Source organism: Pseudopipra pipra, chromosome 3 (assembly GCF_036250125.1).
Source record: "Pseudopipra pipra isolate bDixPip1 chromosome 3, bDixPip1.hap1, whole genome shotgun sequence".
In the NCBI taxonomy this organism is placed as follows: Eukaryota; Metazoa; Chordata; class Aves; order Passeriformes; family Pipridae; genus Pseudopipra; species Pseudopipra pipra.
Genome location: NC_087551.1, coordinates 55,424,196 through 55,450,961, shown reverse-complemented (window position 1 = coordinate 55,450,961; position 26,766 = coordinate 55,424,196). Strand labels below are relative to the sequence as shown.

The window sequence follows — 26,766 nt, the reverse complement described above, 5'->3', positions numbered from 1 at the left end:
CAAAGTTAGTGGTCATCAAGTGTTTAATATGGCCAGTTCTTGGGAAATTGCATAAGTCTCTAAAAGCCAGTTTTCTTGAAGTCATAAAAGGAACTGAATTGATCAAAGTGTAGAACCATCAAAAAGTGAAATTTACAAGTGTTTGTGTTGGACAAACACATCATCTTTACAACACTTCAAACAGAAGATGTTGCTGCAAATGGAGTGTGAAAAAATTATCTGCTTAATTAGTAGTAAACAATCATGGCAGTGAAAGACTTTTAGGTGTTTATGTTCTTGATTTATCATAGTCCAGATTTGCTTCTGACAATTTTACTTTGGAAATTATGCTGGTTTTATTGTTCTACTCTTTTCCAAATGAGGATATAGCTTCATTACTGCTTGAATTTCTGTGCACTCTTCATCCAGTTTTAAGGCCTCTATCTTGCACCATGTTGCCATTTGCATCTTAGTAATATGAGTGCACCTCATTATCATTTGATAGTGCTCATATCTTGTCTTCACTTTGTATTTTTAGACACAGATGAGATTGAAGATTCAAGGCATACAAAATTAGACCTAGGCTGGATGAAGGCTTTCTTCTATGAAGCAGATGTGATTTAGAAATACCTGTTTAATCTGGTAAACAGACAAACTGAAGCACTCATTTAAATTTTTCTGCTTGTTGCCAAGGTCTCTGACTGAAAATAATTTTTTTTCCATGATAGACTTCTCATATGGGCATTGCTTTATCAGCAAGAGAAAGATGTAAATGGTGTTTAGTTGGAAATGTGTGGGTCTATATTTAACTATGACCATTCACAGAAGTCTGTAAAGGAGGGAGATAATCAAATTCTGAAGAATTTCTGCCAACTGTCTTCTGTCAAAGTCAAAAGGATTATTTAATGAGTCTTGTTCAGTCAAGAGTTTTGACTGTCTTCTCCTTTCAGAATGTCCTGAGTTTTAAGATGTCATCATAGGAGAGTTAGTAAATTCTCTGGGCTTCACTTTATCTATAAAATGTGGCAGTAAAATTTAGCTATTCTTGCTTCACTGGATGATGTCATGAGATAAAATAAAATACGATTTTCCACTGCTTTGTGCCTTGTGCTATGAGTTCTAGTAAGTTTCCTTTTCAGTTTCATTTAAAGTCAGAGCTGTAAATGTTAAATGGTTGTAGAGACTGCTGAAATACTAGCTGTAATTTTTCTTCAGTTTCTTCAAATAAACCAGTAATACAATATTATTTAACTTCACTACAGAATACTTATTGTCTTAATGTGTAGGATATTTTATTAGATGTTCTGAACATCAAGTAAAAAAGTAATAAAAGCCCCCACAAAACAGCAGTGTAATTTTACCTAACAGTACATACAGAGATTAGTTATGGCCCTTCACTGCAACTTACCTGAAAGTCCTTCATGTAGACTTTGCATATTCATTTCATGCCACATATGCTTAGAAAAATGATTTTTTTTCAGAAACTTTGCTGCAGTTAAAGTAAGGTAACCACCAGCAGTAGTGGAGTACTGTCATGATTTAACCCTGGCCAGCAACAGAGCACCATGCTGCCGCTTGCTCATTCCCCCTGGGAATGGTGGGATGGGGGAGAGAATCAGGAGAGTAAAAGTGAGAAAACTCGTGGGTTGAGATAAAGACAGTTCAGTAAGAAAAGCAAAAGCCATACACATAAGCAAAGCAAAACAAGGAATTTGTTCACCACTGTGCCTGGGCAGGCAGGTGTTCATCAATCTTCAGGAAAGCAGGACTCCATCATGAGTCACAGTTACATGGGAAGACAAACGCCATCACTCTGAACAAACCCGTCTTCCCTCAGCTTTATATGATGAAATCGATGCCATAGGGTGTGGAATATCCCTTTGGTCTGTTGGAATCAGCTGTTCCAGCTGTGTCCCCTCTGAAGTTCTTGTGTGCCCCCAGCCTCCTTGCTGGTGGGGTGGTGTAAGCGGTAGAAAAAGACTTGGTGCCAGCACTGCTCAGTGATAATGAAAACATCTCTTATCAACACTTTTCAGCACAAATACAAAACATAGTCCCATACTAGCTACTATGAAGGAGATTAACTCTATCCCGCCCAAAACCAGCACAAGTAGAAAGCTCAAAGAACATTGCATACTTGTGAGATCTATCCAGAATTTTCTACAGGGCTAAGTAAAGGAGAGAAAAAACCAAAATAGCACATATAATGAGAATGGCTGAATTTTGTTTGTGGAGTATATGTAGGCTACATAAAGGAGAATTTGTTGTCAGGGGAAGGGTAGCAACAATCCTCCTGCCACAGTCTCCTTGTTCTTGTTCTCTCTTCTATCTGAATTTATCTCTGCAGGCCACAATAAATGTAATTATGGTCCATAAACAGGCATTAAGATTCAGAGTTCTGTCTCTAGTTTTAAGGAGCAATGGTGAGAAATGGTAGACTCCTTTTGAGGAGTGTACATGTCTAAGGTGTTAAACTGGAAGACTCCAATATCCCAAGACAGTCTTTGATTTCAGTCTTTACCAGCAACAGAGAAAATAACTGTGATTGCATTTATATCTTACCTTCTCCATTTTAATTGACAGAAGACTTGACAAAGTTAAAATTTCATCCTAGTTTGTTAGTGTCTTGTCTATATTGCACACAGATGTGAACAACAACCTATGGGAATGCAGGTCCTTAAAATATTCCCCCCATTTGATAAGCCCTTTCATAATATACCATTAGCCATTGGAAAGACTACCTGCAAAACTTTAATAAGTCTTTTCAAGAAAGTACATTAGTGCTGCATTTCGCATGCAACTTGCCTTGCTGATACTGAAGTGATAATTTTTTATCAATATTGTGCATCTTGGTTAAAAGCTGAGTTGGTGTTAGTTTGCTGACACCAAGACTTAGAAGGATCCAGGAAAAAGGTTCCATGAGGACCTCACCAAAGAATGGATAGCATCCCTTTAATTTGGACCAAAAGTTGGACACAGGGTGAGAGTAAGAATTCTTAGTATGACTGGGAAACAGTGGACTGTAAAATTACATGTAAAAGACAAAACTATTGATTTCAATGTCTTTTGGTTTCTTGGAGATAGAAACAGTCATCAGAGAGGTTTAAGAGGCAGTATTGGTATGCAAGTGTCTATGTAAGAGCTTCCTGACCTGTTTAGACAGAAAATGGCAATGAAAGAACCAGGTACTTGGCTTTGCTCTTTCTGAGTATCAGTAACAGATGCATGCCTAAACATGCACAATAGCTTCTCTTCTAATGGATGAATTGAGCCTGTCAGGTTGCAGATCTCGCAACCACAGAATGATCTCCAGATTTACATGGGTGACACAATTTGGATAGGGTTTGATTTTTTTGTTGTTGTTTCTATATAAGCATGTAAAATAGCAACCAGATGCTACTGAGTACCTATTAGTCAGTGATAGTCTAATATACAATTTTAAGCTCAAATTCCAGTTGGTCTGTTTCCCCTGACTCCTTTTTTTCCCTCCAAGTTGAGTAACACATTTGAAGTCTTACCAACAGGGAGACACTTGTACAAAACCAAGTACTATTGCTACAGCTTCTGTTCACCATTTTCCTCATGGGAAGATTAAACCTTCAATGATCACAGGAAAAGTTCTTCAGTAAATTGTGAAAACAGTTCAGAAGTGTCTAAAATTGTGTGATCAGCTGGAGTCATTCAAAAGATATGAGTCTTTTGCAAACAAGGAAGAGATTTCACAGTCCTTGATGAGATTAAGCACTTTCCCAAACATGAAACCTCAGGTTTGATGTAATCATAGGATCGCTCAAGTTAGAAGGTAAGCCATGAGGTCATGTAGTCCAACCCCGTGGTGAGATCATGCTCAACACTGACCCAGGTTTCCTAGGACTTTGTCCTGACTAAGTTGGAAACCTCTACTCTTCTACAGTTACACGTCCATCTCATGTTGTACAGAACTGCTCAATTACATTGTCTGCTAGGGATCTCACTGGTGATAATCTTGTTTGCTAGATGTGTGAAAATGTAACACACTCATAATCTATCATGTATCCTAATACAGCATGTTTTCAGATGCTTTATCAGCGTGTACTGCACATCCAGATTTTTCAGTAGTTCTTGTTACTAAATCTAGATGAAGGATGTGCTGTTGAAGTTTTAAGAGGAGCCACACCATGGAGCTACTAAAGGTAACGGTTAAGCACCAGAATTAGAGTTTGCTTCGGTATTACCATGATGATGAACTTTTTTTGACAATGCTGTTCTTCTCTGCAGATGCAGAGAAAGCATTTCTTCCTGTTATTCATTAGGTTAGTTCAATAACTATTTCATTCACACAGAATGAAGAGAAATCAATTCAGTGACAAACCAGCTGGGAGTTAAAATGTAGGAAAGCTGGTTTTCCTCCTACTCACCTGCGAATAACAATGAGGTGTGGGAGGATAATATCTACGACCTCTAAAATCTTGTAGAGCATGGTGAAAAGAAACACTAAATCTGGTTTTACTTACTACAGAAAACGTTTCATTTGTTCAGTATGTTATTTAAATACATAATGTGTTGGTTTAAACTTGTCTTTACATACGTAACACATTTAAAGTAAGATCCTTTATATAGTTAAAACTCCAGAATTCTGCTTGGAGATATTTTAGCATATTCCAGCCTGACCAATCATGATAATTATCTAGCAGAACTAAAATAAATGCACCATCATATTCACCATTTTCTAGTATAATAAAAAATAAGGACTGTAGCAAAAAATGTGCTTTTATTTCTTTAGGGGAAGTGTTTGCCATTTTGTTACTTGGTTTTGGTTACAAGTCTGGTTACATTCCAGAATACCAGAATCCTTTCTTCTGCCTGTGGTTGACTAGGCGGTTGCGTTCAGTGTGACGTTTTTGCAGTGCTCAAGTGGCAACAATGCCTTAGGCCTTATTTCTCTGCAGTTTTCTTCACCAGAGGCTTCATCCAAAAATGGCAAGTCGTGCAGAACGTAGCAGTCTGCTTACTAAGTACATCTTGCCACAAAGAAATTTCTTTTGTTTTTGTTTTGTTCAGCTACACTATGTTTCCTATATTTTTTTAAGCTGAATTTAAAGTACTGGTTTGGGTTACAAAGCAGTAAATTGCTGTGGATTTGCCTGCTTTGCTCTTGGTTGCTCCTCCTGTGCTATTATGCAACAGTGAAGTTAACAGATGCACTATTTTGCCTTCTTATGAAACGGCCACTGATAGATAACATCTCTGTTGTGAATCTTACTCCTCTCTTTGATCTAAATAAATGCATTGACCTATATGAACAACCTCTTTATTAGTTCTTTAAGAAAGATTACCGTTAACAAGAGTAAAGAATTTAAAAGAGGGAAGCAGACTGTACTGGTTTTGAGGACTGAGACAGATTTTATTAAATACAGTCAGCAATTTATTGGTATCTGCTTCATGATTTTCTGTTGGGTTTAAAAAAATTTATAGCTTGATAGAAATATTACAATATACAATCAGTTTATACTGCCAAGTAATGTGCAGTGATACCATTTAGTCTGGTTTATGACAGTTCCTCACAAAACACCCTCTCTGTATGACATTTAGAATCATTTAAATAAGAGATAGAGAAGAAATAAACAGATCTTGTCTTTGATCTGTTTCAAGTTTCTGTAAAGATCATAAAGGTCTGATAATACCAAAGAATAAGTCCCATCTGAAGCTGGTTGTCTCTGCATCTAGCAGCAAAATAAATGCAAATTTATTTTGCATTTATTTGATCAAGTGCTGTTAAGGGAAAGCAAACCTAGACTGAAGTATGTGAGATCCTTTCACATTCCTTCTCTGATTTCTTGAGTAGTTGTTTAGAGAGGCAAGAGTACCTCTAATATTCTCTCCATCTTCAGTCTGAAAACCTGGGAAGTAGTAATGGCAAAAAACAAATTAAGAGTATGAAAATGTTTGTAGAGAGGCAATTATAATGCTGTTGTAATACTGTGATATGCAAAATGATTAATTTTTCTAAGCTAAAGACACAATATAGATGTCATGAGAAGACAGGTAACAGTTTAGCATCATCATCATGACTGGGCTTCGCAGACGAAGATTTGGGAAAGGTCTCTACCCACATTTGACACAAGCGCGCTGGTGGCTAAAAAGGCCAATATGAGACAGGCATGTCCCATTGCAAAAGGCACAGCAGAAAGACTCCTTAGGTGGTAAATTCTGCAAGGCACGATTCTTTCTGCGTTGTCTTTTCTCCTCAAGAGTCATCCTGTGTGCTTTCTCAAAAGCATCAGCAGCGTTATAGATGGTGTGTCTCCAGACCTCCCGATTGGAGGCCAGAGTAGACCAGTTATGGTGATCAATATGGCCAAGGCTGAGATGTTGTTTCAGGGAGTCTTTGTATCTCCTCTTCAGGGCTCCTCTCTTGTGGCAGCCAGTGGCAAGTTCACCATAGAGCACGATCTTAGGGAGGCGGTGGTCCTTCATCCTTGAGATGTGCCCTGTCCAGTGCAGCTGTGTTCTCAGCAACATGGCCTCAATGCTTATGATTGCTGCTTGTTCTAGAACAGACGTGTTAGTCACATAATCTGACCAGTGGATGTTTAGGATTGTATGGAGGCAGCATTGATGGAAGCATTCTAGGAGTCACAGGTGGTGGTGGTAGATGACCCATGATTCAGATCCATATAAGAGAGTAGACAGCACTATGACTCTGTAAACACTGATCTTTGTGCTTTTCTTCAAGTGTTTATTTTTAAACACTTAAACACTTTAAACAGTTTAGCATACAAGGTCGATAAACGTTGGTTAAAGTATGACCATTTCTGCTGTAGGTTTTTTATGTTTGCTTTTCAAATTGACTGTGTATTGATGTGCTGACCTTAGCATTGGTACTGGTGTTTTAAATATAGATATGAAATTCTGGAAGTTGTAGTTTTATATTAATTATAATACTACTGTATTGCAATACTATGTCATATTTTGCTTTTAAATGCAATACAATTTTTGACTACATCCATAGCTGGAAAACCCCTACCTCTTTAAAAGAAATCCCCTCCTAGGGAAGCAGTGTGCTTTTACTTTAGTTACTGCATGTATGCAAGTTGATGACTGGAGGTCAAGCTTTTTCTAAACCAAAGCAGTATTTAATTTTTATTTTCCTCCAAAAGATTAGCAAATACAATTTCATATAAAGACAAGCTGTGGCATTTTAATTTGGAATCAGTGTGCATTTTCTGGGTTATTGTTTTGTTTCAGTATTTTCCTCTCAAAAGAAGGTGTTGTCTTACCTGTATTCCATTTGCCATACTTGTTGTAGGTTCTACTACCTTGTTTTTTGCTTTCTGCGTTGGATATTTTGGAAGCAGATACAAGCAATGCTTTCACTGAGTCAAATAAAATTTCATGTTCCTCATAAAAACAATCACTGTGTTGTAACTGCTACTTCACTAAGGACTCGGTTCTTTGAAATGTAATATTAATTTTGATCGTACTGTGGATGCACATGCACTCCCTAGACACGTAACAAAAACAATTTATCAGAGAACAAGTTCCAGCAGAATAAGTTAACACACATCCACGTGGATACTGTGAGAGATTACTGCTGAGCGGTATCTCAGTTAGGTTTTCCAGTGAAGTATTATTCTTCCTAAATTGGCATCAGAACTAGTAAACAATAATTGCAGGTAACCAATAGAAGAATTAACAAGTACAATTTATATGATCCATAAAGTAATTTCACAGTTGTCTGCTTTTCAAAACTTTTTTGAAGTGGATAGAAGACATTGCTGAAGCTGTAATGGAGTGGACCTTCACAGTCAAAAGGCTAGGCACTCAGCCAGTTTGTAATTCAGTGAGACATAATACATTATCTGTTTTGACAGTCTTCATGGCTAAATGTAATATCTAACTGTGTTTATAAATAGAAATGAGGAAGTCAAATGGTCTGGTCTTGACAGCAGAATAATACAAAGCTTTGGATATGCCCGGAGTTCACTTGTGCTTCTTCCCTTCAGTGGAGTGGGAAGAACAAGGTAACCTGAAGACAGGTGGAACTTGAAAAACATGTCTGGCATGTGTTTTCCTTGACGTTTCAGTAATGCATGAAGAAATGTGATACATATGATCTCTGCAGTGAGACCTGTAAAATATATTGGTTTTCTGACCAAGAAAAACAATTATTTTAACAGCAAAATAGTAGACTGAGCATTCACAAAGATTTGTACTTAGAAAAGTGGCTCCCCAGTTTGTGTGCTGTGTGTAGAAGGATGGGACAGAAGGAAGTAGTCCTGGTTTCTCATTCCTGTTTCTTGCTCCAGATAAATTATTTTAGCAAATAGATTTCCTGGTGAAATATAGGCAGAAGACTGGAACCTCGTTATAAGTGTCCAAAAACATCTGTGGGCTCTCTGCTACACTAGCACAACTTAACAGGAAGGGTGGGCATTGTACCCTTTGACATTGTCACTAATGTATGTCTTCTTGAAGACATGAATTGTCCTTGAAGCTCATTTTGGGTTGAAATGGGTGTAGAAGATGCATCCCTCAGCAAGTTATATACTTTGATATTGCATAAAAGTTGATACCAAGAATTTATCTTCCACTGTGTGTTAGAGTAAGCAGTCCCAAAAGGTAAATGCTGGACTCCTTAAAGCCCCTCTCAGGGCTTCAAGCTGTGAGCACTCATCTCACACAAGAAATTGACTGAAGTAACTGAAGTTCTGCATGTATGTGCCTTGCAGGAGAGGCTGCTCCTTGGAAATTAGTGTTTTGTGAGAGCTGTGATTTCCATGTTAGGAACCAGATGTCTAAAAATCCTGTGCGATGTTGTGCCTGAACCTGCTGGTGGATACAGGTATAATTCAAACTGAACTTTCCTGAATGTAAACAGAAACAGCCTCCCGTGGTGGAGCTCAGTCTGAGTCCAGGTTGAACTCATTTCAGCTCTGCATTGAGTAGTTGGCCTTGCTTTCATGATAGAGGGGTGGAGGGGTCCAGTGCCCTGCTCAGGCTATGTCATGTAAAATTTGTAGTGCGTCTCTGAGCCAGGATTCTTGGCTGATGCAAAGCTACAGGCTGAACGTGACCTGATCTCACTGTTAGTCAGAACTGGATGTCTCAAGACAGGCATGCTGATAGGGCTGGTCAGCAGCTTTGCTCTGGGACTCCCCTGAGAAGTTTCATTTTGCGTAGTTACAGATGGTTTGGGCTGGAGAGATCCTTTTTCTGTTGCAGTGGTGTCTGTGCCTCGTACTGCAATGGGCTACTGCCAAATCAGAAATAAATGGGATTCGCCCAGAAACTGCCACCATTCATGAATGTTATTTATGTAACTAGGTTTTTTGTATTGTGAGGAATAGGGCAGAATACTAGAATGCATTTATTTACTAAGTGTTTTGGGAAACGAGTATGTGTCCTGAAGATCAGAATTACATAAAATCAGACAGTAGTGTCAGATACATTTACTTGGAGCAATGTCCTTATACTCTCAAGTAATGTTTTAAATCTGCTTGGAATTTCATTGTGGACAGGTTACGCAGTGGTAGGCTCTCATTTTCTTAGGAGACCCCTCTGGTTCATGTTACACACGCATTGGTTCAAGTGTTAACTAACACTCTCGAGTTACTGTTGTCTCTATTTTGACAGTAAGGCCATTTTCTGACCAGGTGGTGATAGGAGTCTCCATTGAAAGTATCCTTGTAACAGCATTTTTAGCTGATTTGGATGATACCCCCTCAAACTGTGGTTTGGTGAATTCTTTACTCTCCAGCTTTCCTGCATGGTTTCTAGTTAAAATCATCTCACCTATGTGCAAAAAATTGCCCTCTTCAGTTATCTAAATAGATAAATGGTTCACCATTTACTTCCTGTGTGCAAAGGAGGACCTGCCTGCGTTGTTCCCAGGACTGCTGGGAACTCCCTGCCTCCACAGTCCCTGACAGGCAGTTGATTATCTTGTTAACAACATGGGCTGGGACTGCCTGGGGAGTTCTTCTGTAGATCCCTGAGACCTCTGGTGGAGCTGGGACTGCCCGGGGCGGGTTCTATAGCTATCAGTCAAATATCTCATCTGAACAGAAACTAGCTGGGGAGTTCCCGGGACTGCCCAGGGAGTTCCTATGGGTGACTCAGCACGCCCAGCATGTGCAGGGGCACAGCCCTTGTCCCCAGCTGCATTACGATTACAGCTACTGTGTTCCTCTGGGGCGCGCGTGCACGCACCCATCTGATCCATGGAGGCATTAGTGTTGGGAATACCAAGAGGTTTCGCAGAAGCTGGTTGATATTTGGGGATTGCCTGATGTGCCGTGCCTGGCTGACCAGTAGGCTGTGTTCACTGATAGCCACAGATGGGGTTTTTTTCATGCTGGGCTGTCACATCTAGAAGCCACTGCAAAGTGCTTTTCCTGCCATGGAGAATCCAAAATAGCGTGCTCACTGTCACCAGTACCACACTTCAGCAAAGGTCTCTTGACTGGAGTTTTTTGCTACTTTCTTGCCTGCTACGACAGATGTTGTTTGAACCTCCTGTCTCTTGAGAAGATTGAATTTGTAGTGTTTACTGATTAAAAAAAATACATTTATTGTTTGTCAGTCAGCATGCAACAGCCTGATGGAGAACATCTAAATCAGATGGGTTTGGAACCCAGTGTAATGTCAGGTAGTGGTCATAAAGTGGCTTCCATAGTATGTAAGGGGATGTAAATTTAAACTTTCTTATCGTTAATATCCTTCTTCTTTGCAAATAAAATGAAAAGTGGTAAGCAAACCAGAAGTACAGTAACAGCAATGTCTGAAAGATCAGTTTGGAAATTCAAGGAATGGTTAAAGTTGGTTAGAGTAAGAAAGAGTGAGAGAGATTTGAGCTGTGTCAGCATTCATGAGCATGTAAGGCGAGATAGGGCTTCATCCCTTTTCTTTTTTGGGCACTCTCTCCAAAGACAGTCTCCAAGTAGCAGATGGGATGGTTGTGCTTCTTCCACTTGATGCCCTGTCCTACAGGGATGCTGAGAAGCAAGTGTACACCTCACTAAAATTGCTACTTATTGAACTTATATAGAGCAAAACAAGTGGAAAAATTAAAAATATGTTTTCAGTAGTAGTGTTGTTCAAAATCAATATTCACTGTATGAACTATGATGTAAGAACAGGGAAGGTGGGAATGGTATAATGGACTAGATCTCCAAAGGTATTAAAGACCTTGGTAATTCTAGTTAGTTGGCACAAACATATCAGCTCTGGTCAGAATTACAGTATCTAACTATTAGAAAACTTTGATAGACACAGTAAACCAAACAGGGTATTTGAAAACTATGATCACTGTAAGCTGCGTAAGAGCAGAAGTATTTGGATTTATTCTAACAGTGGTGTGGCTGCATTTGGAGGGAATGAAAAGGTTTGTGCTGTGTTTTCCTGGTAAGCGGCGTAAATGGCTATTGCTGTAAGAGTGACTGTAGATGCTTGGGAAGCACCCTGATGCCTAGAGAACTGCCTAGGGATCAGGGCACCTGAGTTCATCCCGTAAGTCCCCTCCTGCCTTGGCCAGCTCATTTCTCCCTGCCTTGCTTTCACTAGCAACAATCAGGAAACAAATCCTTAATTTCCTTTGAGATTGATTCATGAGAAAGACAATGAAAGCAGGGAAGTGTTATCGTCTGTGGTTGAAATGCCACACACCTAGTGAATGCTTAACCCCCGCTTGTATTATTTAATTTAAATGTAGTTAGCTTATATCAGAGGTTTTCCCGTGGTTTTTTTAGAGATGTAAGATAATGGGGGGGGGGGGTTCTCCCAAAATGCAACTCTTTATAAGAGTGTCTTACTTGAAGTGTTGCATAAAGAATAGTCATGTTTATGAAGACAGTACAACATGTTAGATCACCTTTCATTCAACCACGTGCTGTATAATTAAGGTACAAAATTATGTCCACTCTTTTTTTCAAGTGGAGCTTGAATAGCAGCATCCTAATTACAGAACATCCTTATCTTAGTAATAACCTTATTTATGAATATACTTTACCTGCCCAACATACATTATATTCAGCTGCTGTAGCAGTGAGCCAAGGAAGAAAAGTTTAAGCAAAAGCTGAAGATCGGAGACTTCAGCTGTTTTTCACAATGAGAGTTTGCAACTGACTTGGTTTGTGTGTTGTTGGTAGGCTGGATGAATGAAGAAGTGGATAAAGCTCTCAATGTTTCCTTCTCTTACCCTCCCTGGAGAGAAGGAGAATTGCCCAACTGTGATGATATCACTTAATAGACTGCCTTGCTGAACTGGTGTGAGGAGTCATTCATTACTGCTTTCACATTGCTCAGGAAACAGACCTTTAAAACCTTTTATTTCCTACCGCCATAGTAGGGTAGCACTGAGGCTGCTGTGTCTCAGAGGATTGTAGTGCCTTTCTCATTTGCGTTTCCAGCTCTCTCACCAAGTTGCTGAGATACATTAGTAATGGCCTTTTCTAAATTCAGCAGTTTTAGAAGGCAGCTATTACCTTATTCATCAAAAAGGGAAGAAATGAAAAGCAAAACCAGTCCCTCTAAAAAACTTCAGTTTTCAAATTTGTGTCAAAATTGCTTCCCTGTAGTGGTTTTCAAACTGTATTTCTAAACATGGAAAAGTTGGTGCAATGCAGAAGTTTCTGAGGTTTTAAGAAAACCACTTCTTTGATAGAGTTTTGTACTTAATAAAATGTAATTTCCTTTTTGGGGTAATTAACTTATGAAGTGCTAGGACTTTCTGGCCATGGGAAACCCTATCCTAAAACTCATTTTAGCACAGACAGCTGCAGAACAAGTCTTAGCTTCTTAGCTAGCTATCCGAAACATTGTCTAGAGTGCTGCCATTCCTGCCTTGACTGCAAGGGCACTGCTGCAGAGACTATACCAATCATGCTGAAATGTGTAAAATTACCATTTAAGCCAAAATAATGACATAACCTTCTGTGCAGTGTATAATCCTAATAAGATTAAGCTTTACCAAAGAAAAACATAAAATATATAACCTAATATATAACCTAATAAAATTGTAATCTGTTCTGAATAAACTGTATTATACATGTTCGCTGAATGGATTATATAAATTTAATGAAATTACACTGTCTTATAAGCAGGATACAATAAGTAGTATAATGGCAGCTTTTCTATACACAATGTAAGAAAGTAAGGAAGAAGATGGGGATTATTAGAAAATGAGTTTAGTCCAAACAATTAACAAGATAAAGATAAAAACACAATAGTAATTTCTTAAATACTGCAACAATGATCTTTGTGCTTCTTGGAGTGTTTTAGCCAAGATTAAAGTAAGATATACAGACATCTGAGAGGAAGATTGACATGGCATTAGAGAGGAATGACACAGCTGAAATAATTGCAAAAGATTTGAGAAAATGTGGCACTTTCTCAGCATCTGCTCAAATTTTTCTTCATATTTCTTTAGTATATTGTGTATTTGTCCATTACATCTCTTCATTCGATACGTGGTGGTGCATTCCAGGCTGTTAGCCCCACTGAGCCAGATGGCATACACTCTGTCATGCTGAGATCATGTTGGAAATGTCATCTATGCAACTCAGCTGAGATATAGTAGCACTTTAAAATTAATTTCTCAGTTGTCCACTATGGAATTTTTTTTGTTGTGGGTATTTTATCCATGTAGAAAGAATAAAGATGCTTTTGTTGCCATCAAAAATTAAAGCATTTCCAAATATTTTTGACAGCGTACTAAATTTCAGCTTAGTTTGCTGCAGTAAGGAGTATTTGTCCTTACAGAAGTACTAAAAATATTAAGAAAACTGCTTTTAAAACTATGTTAGCACAACCACATTACCTCTTCGGGAACTGTGCTGCATATTTTTGGAAACCATTAAGAGACAGTCAAGAATCATGCTAAGACAGAACGATCTGAGACTTACCCTCTCCCTTAAGTGTAACTTAGTAAGGGATTTTCCTGGGTTAAGTGGAGGGACCATGGAGAGAGAAAGGAAGAGCCTATCAAGTTGCTTTTCTGTCTGTCCAGATTAAAACACATTTTGTTTTCCAACAGGCAGAATTTTAAAAGGCATCTCTCTTCATGGAAACACAAGATCTCATTATCTTACACAGCTTGGTCCCCGTTCCACAACTTCATAGTAAATGCTTAAGTAGTGGGAACTAAACAACGTAGTACCTATAAAAGCTAGACCCAAGATTCAAACAGTTTTCTCTTTCATGCATAATAATTTCATAGTAGACTTTATTCTTTTGTGTATCTATAAAATCTCATTGGTTTAAAACCCCATCCTTGGTTACATTTGGACAACGCTGGTGGGCTTCAAAGAAAAAGACTGCAGGAGGTTATGTACAAAGTAAAGGATTACATTTAAAGGAGTCCCTGAATTTACATCATATGGTAAGGCATTAGGCATGTTTTATAAGCTGATTCATATCATATGACTAAACCATGAAAATGAAATTAAATCTCCTACTAAGGACTAGTCTTAATGTGCAACATCCTGGTTAGAGGAGCCATCCCCCCACTGAAGGCTGTAAAGGGAGACATGAGTCATTGTTTTGGATGAGGGCAGTGCTAGATATTTATAAGGTGGTCCCTTTATCCAGTTACTGAGATTCTAATGGCTCTTTTGATAGAAATAAGTGTCATGTTTTTCTTGTGTAGTTCAAGTTCTAATTATTGTAAGAGAAAGGAGGAATAGGAGAAATATTTATTTCAAGATTCCTAACCAGTAAACAACTCAAAGTAAAATAGATGGTGTTTAAATTAACTATTCCTTTGGCTTATTCTGTTTTCATTCCCTTGTCCCTTACTTTTCTCCTCTGTGTCATGTATGTGTTTTCTCAGGCTACTGGCTTTTGATGGGGCAGGGCTGTGTTCCTTTTCTGTGTTGAAGTGGCCTGGGATGTTGATGAAACCTACTTCAGCAAACTAAGCAATCTAAAATGGCCATGGCACTGCAGCTGGTGTGGAAGAAGATGTGATATGCGGTCTGACTGCGTGCCTCAACATCAGTGAATCTTCCAGGCTGATGCTGCTCTTTTACCTCTGGACTTTGAAATATGAGTCTTCTTCCTTATTCCATATACTGAAATAATGATTCAGAGTAGCACACAGTACTGTTTCATGGTGTTTGCACTTCAACTTCAGTTAATTGTAGGTTTAGTGGTTGGTATTACACTAGCTTGTATTTTAGTACTTAAAGGGCTGTTGCTTCTTGCGTTTATTTCTTTATGCCTCTCTTTCATTTGTCTATAGACACAAAGATTTGTCTTTTTCTTATCTGAAGTCTGTAGCTTCTCTGATACAAAGGTTTAGCACTTGATTACGTATTGTCCAGCTTCTGCTTGTTATTATAACTAACAAAGATGCAGCAAGGTGAGGAGAAGCGAGAAAAATAAACGCAGTGTGAGTAATGATGGAATGGTGATGGACAAGAAGAATCGGTAGCTCTGTGCAGTCGAGAACAGTAACATATTTACTAAGCAGCTACAACCTAATGGCTTTGATCTGTAAGCACAGTGCCTTTTCTGTCAAAAATACCTTACTATTCTCTCCCTAACCTGGACTTCCTCTGTAAATTGCAACTACAGGTAAATGAGCTGACAGGGTGCAGGGTTTCCACACGCACCTGTGTACAGCCCAATACACAACAACCCAAACCAAGCATAGTCCCGAAAGAGAGTCCAGTCAGTTGTGTTTACAGTGTGCAAAAAAACCTGACTTAAATTACTTCAGAGTCTCTTAAAATACAGTTATCTTAATTGCTGAAACATAGTTCATTTGTACGTCAAATAACGATATCTAGAGGCTGGAGAAATAAAGCTAAAGTAACACAAGTGACAATGAATAGTAATAAATACTTTGAGGTTGTAAATAATTTTCCATTGTTTGAAGAGGAAAATCAGACCATGTTCTGTATGTGCAGATTGTAAAATCTGAAATATGTAAGAAATGACAACTTTCTGCAATTTGATTTTGCATGCCAGTAAAGCTAAGCTTTCATCATCTTGTGGAAAGCCACATGTTGTCTTAAGCCTGAATGTTGTTTTGATGGTTCAAGTTATGTCTGCCCCCCACCTGTGAGCTGGTGGCCTGTCCCCAGGGAGATCCCTGATTGCCCCAGGGCTGGGGCAGCCACTGGCTGGTCTGCTCTGGCTGGGGGTGGAATGGGCTCTGACTACCCCCTGCCACTCTCATCTCCCAAGGATCAGTCAGGCCTCCCTGACACCCTTCTGTGAATTGGTCATCTTATAATATGGGTTATGTTTTCATACTCCTAAGTCCCTTTTTAAAATGCAATCTTATATTTAGCAGTGGAAGCTTACCTGGTAAGTGAGGTACAGGTATCTTGTACAGGTATCCTATACAGGTGCGTGAGGACACACACACACACACGTGGACACACACACACACACACGTGCATGCACTTCATGTGCATTTTGGAGTATATGAAAGTTACTAAGTGCTTTTTTGTTATTTCTTGCGGATTTCATGAGCGTCACTCCCATGTTTTATTCTGTCAGCGCTATCTGTTTGCCAGCCTACACTGATGTCTTATTTCATAGAGGGGTACATGAAGTAAGTGCTGGTAATCTCGAAAATGACAACTTGAGGAGAATGAATTTTTCACTTTCACAGGTAGGTAGAGGAAAAATTACCTATAAAAGTAGTAGTGCTTGCAGAGACTTTTCCAGTTCTTCTACCCTGAGCTTTAAGGAGTCCTTCTGATTATAAGAGTGAACTTGGAAGAGGATGAGTCCATTGACACTGAAATCCTAGATTCAGTGAATTTAATGGGGAGTTTTCTGTCTTGGTAAGAGTAGTAACAGAATTTGTGTGACCTCAGTTTGCAGAGATTTTGTCTGCACCGTGGCGCCCCGTGACATGGGGGAGAAGGGAATCTCCATGCCCTGAAAAAAGGTTTATGAGGAAATAGGTTTTCTGTTGGACTCGGACTAAAGTCAAATTAGGGGGAGTATGAGGAGGTCATTAGCTGCAGTCCTGCAGTGAACACCTTGTGAAAAAACTGTCCTGCTGAAACAAGTCTTTATTTTCTTGTAGTAAACAGACATGTAAAATTAATTTATTCTGATCGTTTGTAGAGAACTATCTTTTCTGATTTATAATCTGAATAGATCTCACTGTTTGAGAAGGTTTCTGAGCTGCTTGGTTTCATCTTCTGTTCATAACTTTTTTTTCTCCTGCAGCAACTTAACAAGTGTTTTCTCTGCTCTGAGTTATTGCTAACATATCTTTAAGTGGCCATTGTCATTACATTGTCACATTACATTATCAGTTTAAAGGGACTGTAGTATCAATTATAGTGGCAGTGGCACCTGTAGGCTTCGGTGGAGAAAATGGGGTCAGCAATAAGTTAGTATTTTATACCTATTCACTTATTTTCTTGGGTTTGCATACTCTGCTTAGAAGTTTCTGCTTCTATCACTGTTACGTGGTATAAGTAAGGTGTGTCTGTTTTCTGTCAAATTTGTCATTTTCTAAATCGCAGTTTTCCTTCGAGCTGTAGTTAGAGGAAAAATTGAAAGGTATTTCCTCTGAAATGCTGTTCTTGCTTACATTTCCAAGGGGAAAAGCAAGTCAGCTGTTTAACAACTTGAGGATGTTTCATGTATAGGTTCATCACCTGCAGATTTTCAAAATAAGGCCCCTGTTTTGAAAATGTAATCCTAAATCTGAGGTAACACCAGGGCACCTTGGAGAACATTGTTTGGAGGTAGTTTTCACTCCCTTGCTGTGAACTTTTCACATCTGTTGGGCAGCATTCACACCATGGACTTTAAAAATTCATTTCATACCATAAACCATCAGTAGCTGCAAGCTATGCTTTTCCTGTGCCAGACCTACAAAGGATGTAAATTGTTACAGACTCCGACTGCTTAGTTAATGCTGCTGAGACTCATGTAGTTCTGAAGGTCCCCATTTTAATCCTAGATGTTTGGAAGGTGTCAGAAGAGTTTTCTTGCACATTCTAGAAAGGAAAGGAAGTACTAGAGTGAATGTATGTACATTATTTTTATGAAGAAACTGGAACTGTTCCTCCCTGAACACTGTACAATTTTGTCATTGTCTCTAAATGTTCCCAATAAAGATGCAGTTTTCTCCTATATGGATTTTCATTTATTAATTTTTTTGTAGAATACTTTACTTCATATCTACTCTCTGAAGTCTTCGGATACTTTCTTTCCCTTTAGGAGTTTTCAGTTATTCCCCATGATATCATTATATTTTCCCTTGAAGCTCTGTGTTCATAACGGGATACTGGGGAGAGAAGCTGTTCAGTTTGTGATTGATTAGTGGATGTACAATCTCAATTCCCTTGGAAAGTGGGCGTGTGATTGTTTGAGTCTGTGTTTCTTTCGAGAGGGACCATTTCAGGGAATTGTAGTTAGAGCTGCAAACAATCCATTAGTCACTCATCCAGCCCTGCCAGCATAATACTGTTCTCTGTAGTACATTATTGAGTGTTTTGTCCAATATTGGTTTGAGTGACTCAAGCCATGAGGCTTCCACCACTTCCTCTGAGAAACCATTTCATGGTCTGACAGACCTCACTGTTAGGAAATATTTCCTGGTACTCAGCCTAAACTTTTTAACACTCAAATTGATCTCATTACTGTTAGGTATACTCTTTTTCCCAGTTCTGTCGTCTTTGACGTTCACACTCTTGAGTGAATAGTAGATGGTATCATATCTCCTCATAAGTCAAGCAAATGCATAATTAATTCTTCTATTTCTGCTCTCCAAATAGGCCATCTGTTTGGTGGAAAACAGGGCCGAGTATGGGAAGATTTTTTTCTTCTAAGTGCTTTTTTCAAACAAATAATATGAAAAAGTGCATTAGGAGTTCTTACGTAGCTCCAAGAACTTATATTTAAAAGGCTTTTCAGAAATTATGTGGAAGATGGTAACTTTTCCAGGAAGTCATTTGAAATAGTAATACCTTTTTCTAGCACAATATACAGCTCTAGCGCTAGTAGTCTGTCACGTTTCATGGCTTCAGGGAACGTTTTGTAATGTTGGTTCATCTATTTATCAAGCAAATTATATGTAGCTACAGCGTGGAGAGAGGAGAGCAATGGTAGTAGAATTGCAAGAAGATCCGGGAGCCACTTGAATGTCTGTCGTTCATGGCTTTACAGCCAGAGTGTACAAGTATTTGGGTCATATAAGGATTGCTGAGGAAGGAAATGTACTTTAATCCATCCAATCATTACGCATCTCTGTATTTCTTTCCAGTAGCCAACATCTGTTTGGTATTTCTTTCTTCTATCCCCCTGCTTGCCTTATTATAGTGTAAATTCTGCAAAGATATATGCATATAATAAATTCTATTTTGCAGAATCTGGGAATGTACTATTCTTATTTCTTAAGGATGGTCTGCTACTTGACCAGATTCTCCTAGTCGGGAACACTTAGATTTACAAATAAAACTTCTAAACTAGTACTCCATACTTGCTTTGAAAAACATGCAGTATGTATTTTAAGCATATATTTATGTTTTTTGATTAATCACTGTGTAATTTGGGAACCAACCCATGTTTTGTTAAATTTTTTACCTGAGATTACCTGATGCATGTGGTTTGTGACCCAGGCTTCCAGCTTGGGGAGTAAACAAGCTGTGTGCACTTCCTCTGAACTGTACTAGAAAGGATATGTGGGTCCTCAGGCAAGAGCATTCCTGAGCCTACTTATTAAAATTTTACTAAGTTAATTAAGGAAGAAAAATGCAGTGATCTAGCTAAGATTGAGTCAAGTTTGAACTAAATCAGTGGGTTCAGTGGGTTCGGGTGATTAAACTAACAATTTAATATCACACATAATCTTATGATATTGCACACAAATACGTAAATGTAAAAAAAGGAAAAGGCAGGTAAATAACAGTCTGCCATCAGGAAAGGAAAGTGAATAACTCCTGAAGCTTTCTCATTCTGTCATTCACTATCTGAGAGGAACTAGAGATAGATTCACTGAAGCTCAGGCCATGTGCTATGTCTCTTGGGAAGTCTCAGGCACCTCCTTCACCTCTGAGTGGAGTGTCTGGGGCAGGCAGAATCTCCAAGTGAGACCTCCTTTCACAAGGGAAAGAAATGCTCATCTCTTTTCTTTCCTTTCTTTTTACAGGGAGCATTCCTCACTTTTTCCGCCTCAGAGGCAAATGCAGTGACTGTGGGGATGAGTTGTATGGAGTGACGCAGGAAGGGGTGGCTGCAGTTCAGTCCCCGGCGGGTGGCACATGTCTGAGGTGAGGGTGGGAAGTCCCACCTCTGGAATGGTCCTTCCACTCACATTGATTACCCCCACAGATGAGGAGCAAGATGCATGCAGGACTTTGAGTCTAGAAGCGCACGTGGCTTTTATGTGAATTAACTTTACCCGTATTTAAGGAACTGATGTATTCCCACTCCCCATGTCAATTCCGTGGCAATATTCCTCATACTTGCCTGTGCCCAACCTGCTCTCTGCCAAAGATCTGATATTCTCTGTGTTCAAGAGTGTGTTTCCCTTCCATGCAGGTTATCCAGGCTGTCTTCTTTGGGATTTGTGTCTTGACCGACTTGTCCAGTCTTCTCACTAGAGGAAATGACAGTCAAGAACAAGAGAGGCAGCTGAGAAAACTCATTTCCCTCCGTGACTGGATGATGGCTGTTCTAGCTTTCCCAGTTGGAGTGGTAAGTACAGTGTTAGTCTATGCATGTCTTTGCAAACTGGTGAATGATGTTACTTTTGATTGTTTTCTGCCTGAACGGCTTTCCCACCTCTGTGCAAAAGACTATGCAGAAAGGGTAAAGTGATAGAGTTGATTTTACTACTGTCTTGTTTTTCACAAGTGTAAGGAAGCACAAGTGTGAGGAAGTAACACAGTGTTGCTGGAATAATCTTTGGGTCATTAAAAAAATTCTATTATAATAAGAACTTGATTGTACAAGTAATTTCAAATCTGTATAGTCCCAGCAGCATCCTGAGACTCAATTTAGACTTTTTCTGCACCACATGTCATCATCAGGAGTAGTGAAAGTGCTGACTGTGGCATGTTTTACACCATAATGACCTGATGGGAGTTTGGGCTGTAAGCCATTTTGACATGGGCAAGAAGGGAAGCAAAAGTCCAGGTTGCTCCCTGTTAAACCCATGGGGGATTCAGAACTGACAGAATTGGTGTAGGAAAAAAGGGTTCTGTCAGTAATGTAAAAAACCATACAGAAGGTATGTAAAAGACGGATGTACAAATGCAGAAGATAGTATGGCCATGCTCATTGGACAGATGCTCTCCATTTCCAAATGTGACCTTTCTGTGGTGAAGGGGAGCAATTAATTACCACATATTATTTCACTTTACTTCTTACAAAGCAAGCCTAAAAAGGTTGTTTTCATTGTTATTTCTATTCCTGACTACTGGGAGACAAACGGCGGTCATGGCTAGGCTTTGCGAACGAAGATTTGGGAAGGGCTAAAAAGACCAGTACGAGATAGACAAGTCCGGTTGCAAAAGGCACAGCAGAAAGACTCCTTAGGTGGTATATTCTACAAGACACGATTCTTTCTGCGTTGTCTTTTCTCCTCAAGAGTGATCCTGAAGAGCGATCCTGCATGTGTTCTCACAGCAGTACTTCATAACTTAAGACTAGTCTCAGCTCCTTCCTGAAACCTGATCTGTCCAGCAACAGGGGAGATCTCACCACTCACGTGCCAAAGCCTGCCCAGTGCCCGAGGCACTGCTGGTCACCAGGGGCTTTGCTTCGGTGGGATTAGGGGTAGGAAGAGTTCAAGGCCTTAAAGTAGCAAATATCTAACACTGACTTTGTTGTCTGAAGATCTATTTATGTGTAAGAAAAAACCCAGTGAAATTTTGCTATGATGGAGATTCTTGTTAGGAGGAAGTGCAGACCTCCTTTCCTTGAGGCTCACCCACCTACATGGAGCTTCTCAGTGGTTCCCAGTAGTGACACAAGGGAACCTTCAGACATAAAAATTGGGCAGATGTGAATAAAATCTTTGTTGGGTTCTAATGTAACAGCAGTGGTCATGCTTAAGTACTTGTCAGTTACCTTAACATCTAAATTATTTTTATTGCTTAGTGTTTTACATGGGGCATGTTTAGGGAATAGTGCAAATACTGAGGAATATTTTAAAGCCTACTAACTGTAGTTTTTCAAGAGCAATTCACCACATTTTTTCTTGTATTTTCTGCTTACTGAAGCCCTTGAGATGACTTGTTCTGAAAAACAGATGAGAAAAGGGATTCCACTCCCAAGTCAAACAAGGGAGTGTGAAAAGAAATGTAACAAAGTAAAGTTTTTCATTCTTAGTACTTCCTAAAAAAGTATTACATATAAACCATCTGGGAAGTCTGACAACCAACCTCCTCCCACCTTCCAGAGGAGGGAAAAGAACCAGCCCAAGGGTAATTAATCTCTTTGGGTGGCTTTGCAACAAATAAAATCTTGCAAACAAATTAAATCTTGCAAAATCTGTGCAGCAAATCACATCTCTCCAGTGTTGTGATATGCATTGTATATCTTCAGAGGCTCAGATAAAGCTGAATTGCCAACCTACTATTTTGATCAGAAGCATTAAGAAATAAACATGAACCTCTTTTAAGGACATAATGATTACTGTTTACTTATTGTTGCTCTTTTTAATAGGACTCATAAGAGAATGAAATCAGAAATCAAAGCCTTGTACCATGAAAAGTCTGTGGGCAACACTTCCTAGCCCTTTTTTAGTTCATTATAAGCGTATAATTCAAATGCCTAAGAGATTGGGAATCATCCACAAAAGAAAATTGCTTGCATAGGCATTTTAGAAGTTCCTCACCAGTTCTCATCTATAATTACTTACACTTGCCATCCCTTTATCCGTGTAAAGGAGATATATATTGGGAGTAATTTACACTGCTAGAGAAACGTGAGACATGCTTAAAAGTCAGAGACTACACCACTGGTTTAGACTACCCTTCCTTTTTTCTGTTTGTTTGACAGAGATCACTAGGTTGCCAACTTTCTGTGGTTAATTACTATTTTGTGTAAACTGTATATGGTTTTATCAATATGTTTCTTGTAATTCGTATAAAACAAGAGGAAGAAGAGATAAAACAGGCATTTCTAGTTTTTAAAGACAGTTTAATAGAAATAGGTGGAAGAACAAAAATTGAAATTATTGCACATTAAAAGAGAGATTGCTGCCTAGAAAATTACAAACCCTACCACAGACATTTTATATTGTATAGCATTAATAGCTTTGTTTGGGTCTGAGTTACTGGCTAGAATTACCTCATTTTTTATGTCATACTTTTATGTTTTTATAAACCTGTGATACAAAGGAGAGAAAGCCAGGCATACTTTCTTATTTTCTGTTTCTCTGTACTGATACAGGTAAAAGGAAAGCTGATCACCCTTCTGTAGGTCATCAATAATGCTAATTTGTGATCTTATGCCAAGAAAAGATGTCTAGGCATTTGCTGCAGTTTCCTAGTTGCCCCATTAATTGACTAGACTACAGCATACTTTTGTTTCCAGAACTGACTCAACCATGCCAAAATCTCTCTGTTCTGGATTTTACCCTTATCTGTTGTGACAAGGTGATTTGTGATGGTAACATCAGTGAGTGGTGGTGCAATTGTCTCCTGAAGTCTATTCTGCGAGAGGGGTCTTCCCAGATTTTCATTTCTCACTCCTTGTGATTTCCTTCATTGACTCCTTTCAAATCCATTTGGCATATTGCTTACTAGCACTAGATCCCACCTAAAGCCAGTGCCATGCCAATTTGTGCTTACTGTGGCTTCTGCCTTCACCAATACTTTTCTTCTAGATGTAATGCCTTTAACCCTCAAAAAAGCTCACCAACAATATATTTACTCTCACTGTTAACCACGAGTGTGTTGAGGGATAGCCAGAAAGCTTACCTTTAAGTGTATTTAGAACAAATTGTGTCAAGGTCATAAGGGGTTTTTATCTTTGTCATGAGGCCATCCAGGAAATGACTGAACCAAACTGTGCAGCCCAGCCAAAAAGAAAAATACAAAGTGTAGGAAAATAAAGTTCCATTGGGTTCACTCTTCGTTTCCATAACATTTCTTGATTGGACTCACGTAAAAATGCTAATTATACAATTCTTTTTATTGGCTTTACTTTCTTACTTTCTCTTTGCTTCCATTTGTAGTGTTTTGCCAAGCCACATGATTTCTCATTTGAATCACCATCCGTTTCCTAACTTGTCCTTTAAAGTTTTTCCCTTGGCAGGGCCACATGCTCTTCTCATGCCCTCTGAAGCTTCAGAGACAGAGGACAGACACTCAAGGAATATATCCTTAAGTGAAAGGACAGTGTTTTGTTTTCAGCCTTATTTTTACTGCTATGTATTTGTTTAGCAGTCTTTCAGATGCCTGTAATAAGTGAGTAATTCCATAGTTTTGGTTTCCAAGGTCTACTTGCAAAGTTGAGGTTCCATTTGGTCTGTAATGACCAGGACCCTAGATAGGTAATCATTAGAGACAAATAGAATCATTACAGACCCTAGATAGGTTAAGTAGCCAATGAAGGACTTATATGTTGCTTAACCTTATGTTTAACAAAGTAATTGCTGTCTTTGGAAAGCTGGCAATCGTAAGAGGCTCCTGTGCAAAGAAGTGTAAAAGCAATTGCTAGTGCCTGTTCTCTTCCTTGAATTCCATGCCTTGAGTTTGTCTGAAGAGGAAGTGGAAGGCTAACATTTGTGCCATTTTGCCATGGGAACAAAAGAAAATAAAATGTTTGGCTCCCTGAAATTTGTCTGCATGTGAGCAGCCTGTTCAGCCTGGCATGTGAGGGTAGTACTGTGGCTGTCTCCACAAGAGTGATGAATTGTGCCACAAGGAAGGCAGCATGAGTGTAAGAGGTGCAGTTTTGTTTGAGCCTTACATAGATGGTGTAAAAAAGCAGCTCACTTGAATCGTAGTCTGGCACTGCATGATCATGTGTGATCTTAGCAAAGCCCAGCCCAAATGAAAGTCTGCCAGTAGCAAAATGTAAGGATGGTATAAGGTTATTTAAAAGGACCAGACCAACAGTTGCTCATTAATCGAAGTAAACAAATTCAGAAGCAGCCAAAGTAACTATGTAGCAAGTCCTCATTATACTTTTTTTTATCCAAAAAGTTCATTTTTATAGTTCATTTTATCCAGATGAACTAATTGTAAGGAAAGGTAAGGTGAACCATTTAAACACTGGAAGGAATCTTCCCCAGGGTGTTGCATTGGTCTCATGTCAGGTCATCCTCTGGGACAGGTTAGTTCTGTAACACATTGGGTTTTGCGCACTTCCTTTACCTTATGTCTGCCCTGTGATAGTGCTTTGCTAAGCAGCATTTGCCGTCTGTAGTTCCAGATGGTTGCAACCAGCTAGGCTGATCCTTTTCCATCCATTGGCTGACTTTGGTTAAGGGACAGATGGCATGTTCCTTCTTTTCTTATGTTTACCTCTATTGTTTTATTCTGCTCCACACAAAAATCATGGGTCAAAGCATGCCAGCTTTGTCGTATTCAGTGTAATAAAGTTCAACCTAATTCTGGGTGATTTTTCTTCCTGTAGGACTTCTTTGGAAAACATTATCAGTCTTGGTCTTCATATGCCTGAGATGTTTTTATGTCCCAGTTGGTCTTAGCAGGTTCTCAGAGACCCACTGTGATAATGCATGACTTCTAGGAAGCCTATAGAGAAGAGGATACTTTGCTTCCATTTTTCCTGCTGTTCAGCTATTCATATCTTGGCACTTATGTGTCAGCAGGTGCGTAAAGAGCTAGGCTCTGCCAGTCCAAGACTGGCCCAGAAGAGAGATTTCTCGTGGGGTACTTTACACTTGCAATATTTTTCGGACTGTCCATCATAACCTATTTTTTTTTCTGGCCTCTGTGCACTAGTCAAATAGCCCAAGTTTATTCTGAGCAGGCACCAATAGCTATCATAACAGATGGACAACTGTGTTGGAAACCAAGAAAGTATGTACTGTATGCACACTGAGCGTACACTGAACCAGTGTACTGGTTCAGGTCATTCACATAACTGACTGGCTGAAGTCTGCATGTCTGTGGTTAGAACAAGATGCCATTGATTAACTGCAAACCTCAGTTTTAACTTTCCTAGGTCAGAAGCATAGGAAACAACTTATGCCTGCACTATTGCACACACCAGTACTTCGCCGACCTTGCTGTGCTCACCCCATGTTTCTTTCACTTTCTTTTACTGAGCCCCTAAATTAGCTGTAAGGTCATGAGCCGTATCAGTTTGGACTTAACTGAATACTTCCCTTCTGATCTCAATGAAAGTCCTATCTGTTGGTTCTCAAACTTTAAACTTGGATTTATCATTACTGTGTAGAGATCCCCTGTACACAGCCATTGAAAAGCTCTTTGTCCAGTTATTGGGTTTTACTGCTATAAACAATGTCTTTTTTATTACTAGAAAACTATGGCTCAAATTCAAGGTAAGAAAGCAATGGTGTTTTAGTTAGAAAATTACTTACCTGTCCCAGCTAAGGTAAGCTAAAACCATTATTTCTGTAAATTTTTGTGGGTTTATACTGTCTTTGACTTTCAGACATAGGATATGTTTAAAGAATTTGTGCACACTTTGGAGAAAATTTAGCCTAGTGCAAACTTTACCTGAGACATCTGTCCTGTCCTCAGTCTAGAGGAAATAATGGTTTTTCTCTGAGATCCTGGTAAATAGTCTCTGACAAGAACCAAACCACATTTCATACTGACAAATGAGCAGGATATTATTTTCTGTGGATCCCAGTCCATGAATTGTGTGGAGAGTAGTAAAAGG

The 26,766-nt window shown here is 39.1% G+C and overlaps 1 protein-coding gene across 7 annotated transcripts in view; it reads left to right on the top strand.

Moving 5' to 3' along the window:
- The window catches only part of AIG1 (androgen induced 1), a 121,906-nt gene that overhangs the window by 16,390 nt on the left and 78,750 nt on the right, over positions 1-26,766 (top strand). For 5 of the 7 annotated variants that reach the window (XR_010429208.1, XM_064649293.1, XM_064649290.1 and 2 more), the window contains exon 2: positions 20,479-20,634. Coding sequence is in view for 5 of the 7 variants with exons in the window: in XM_064649293.1 (XP_064505363.1) it covers positions 20,479-20,634 (156 nt within the window). In the remaining 2 variants the exon portion in view is untranslated. Of the gene's footprint in view, positions 1-20,086; positions 20,208-20,478; positions 20,635-26,766 lie in introns of those variants that run through there. The other 2 variants (XR_010429209.1, XM_064649292.1) reach the window with 2 other exon arrangements.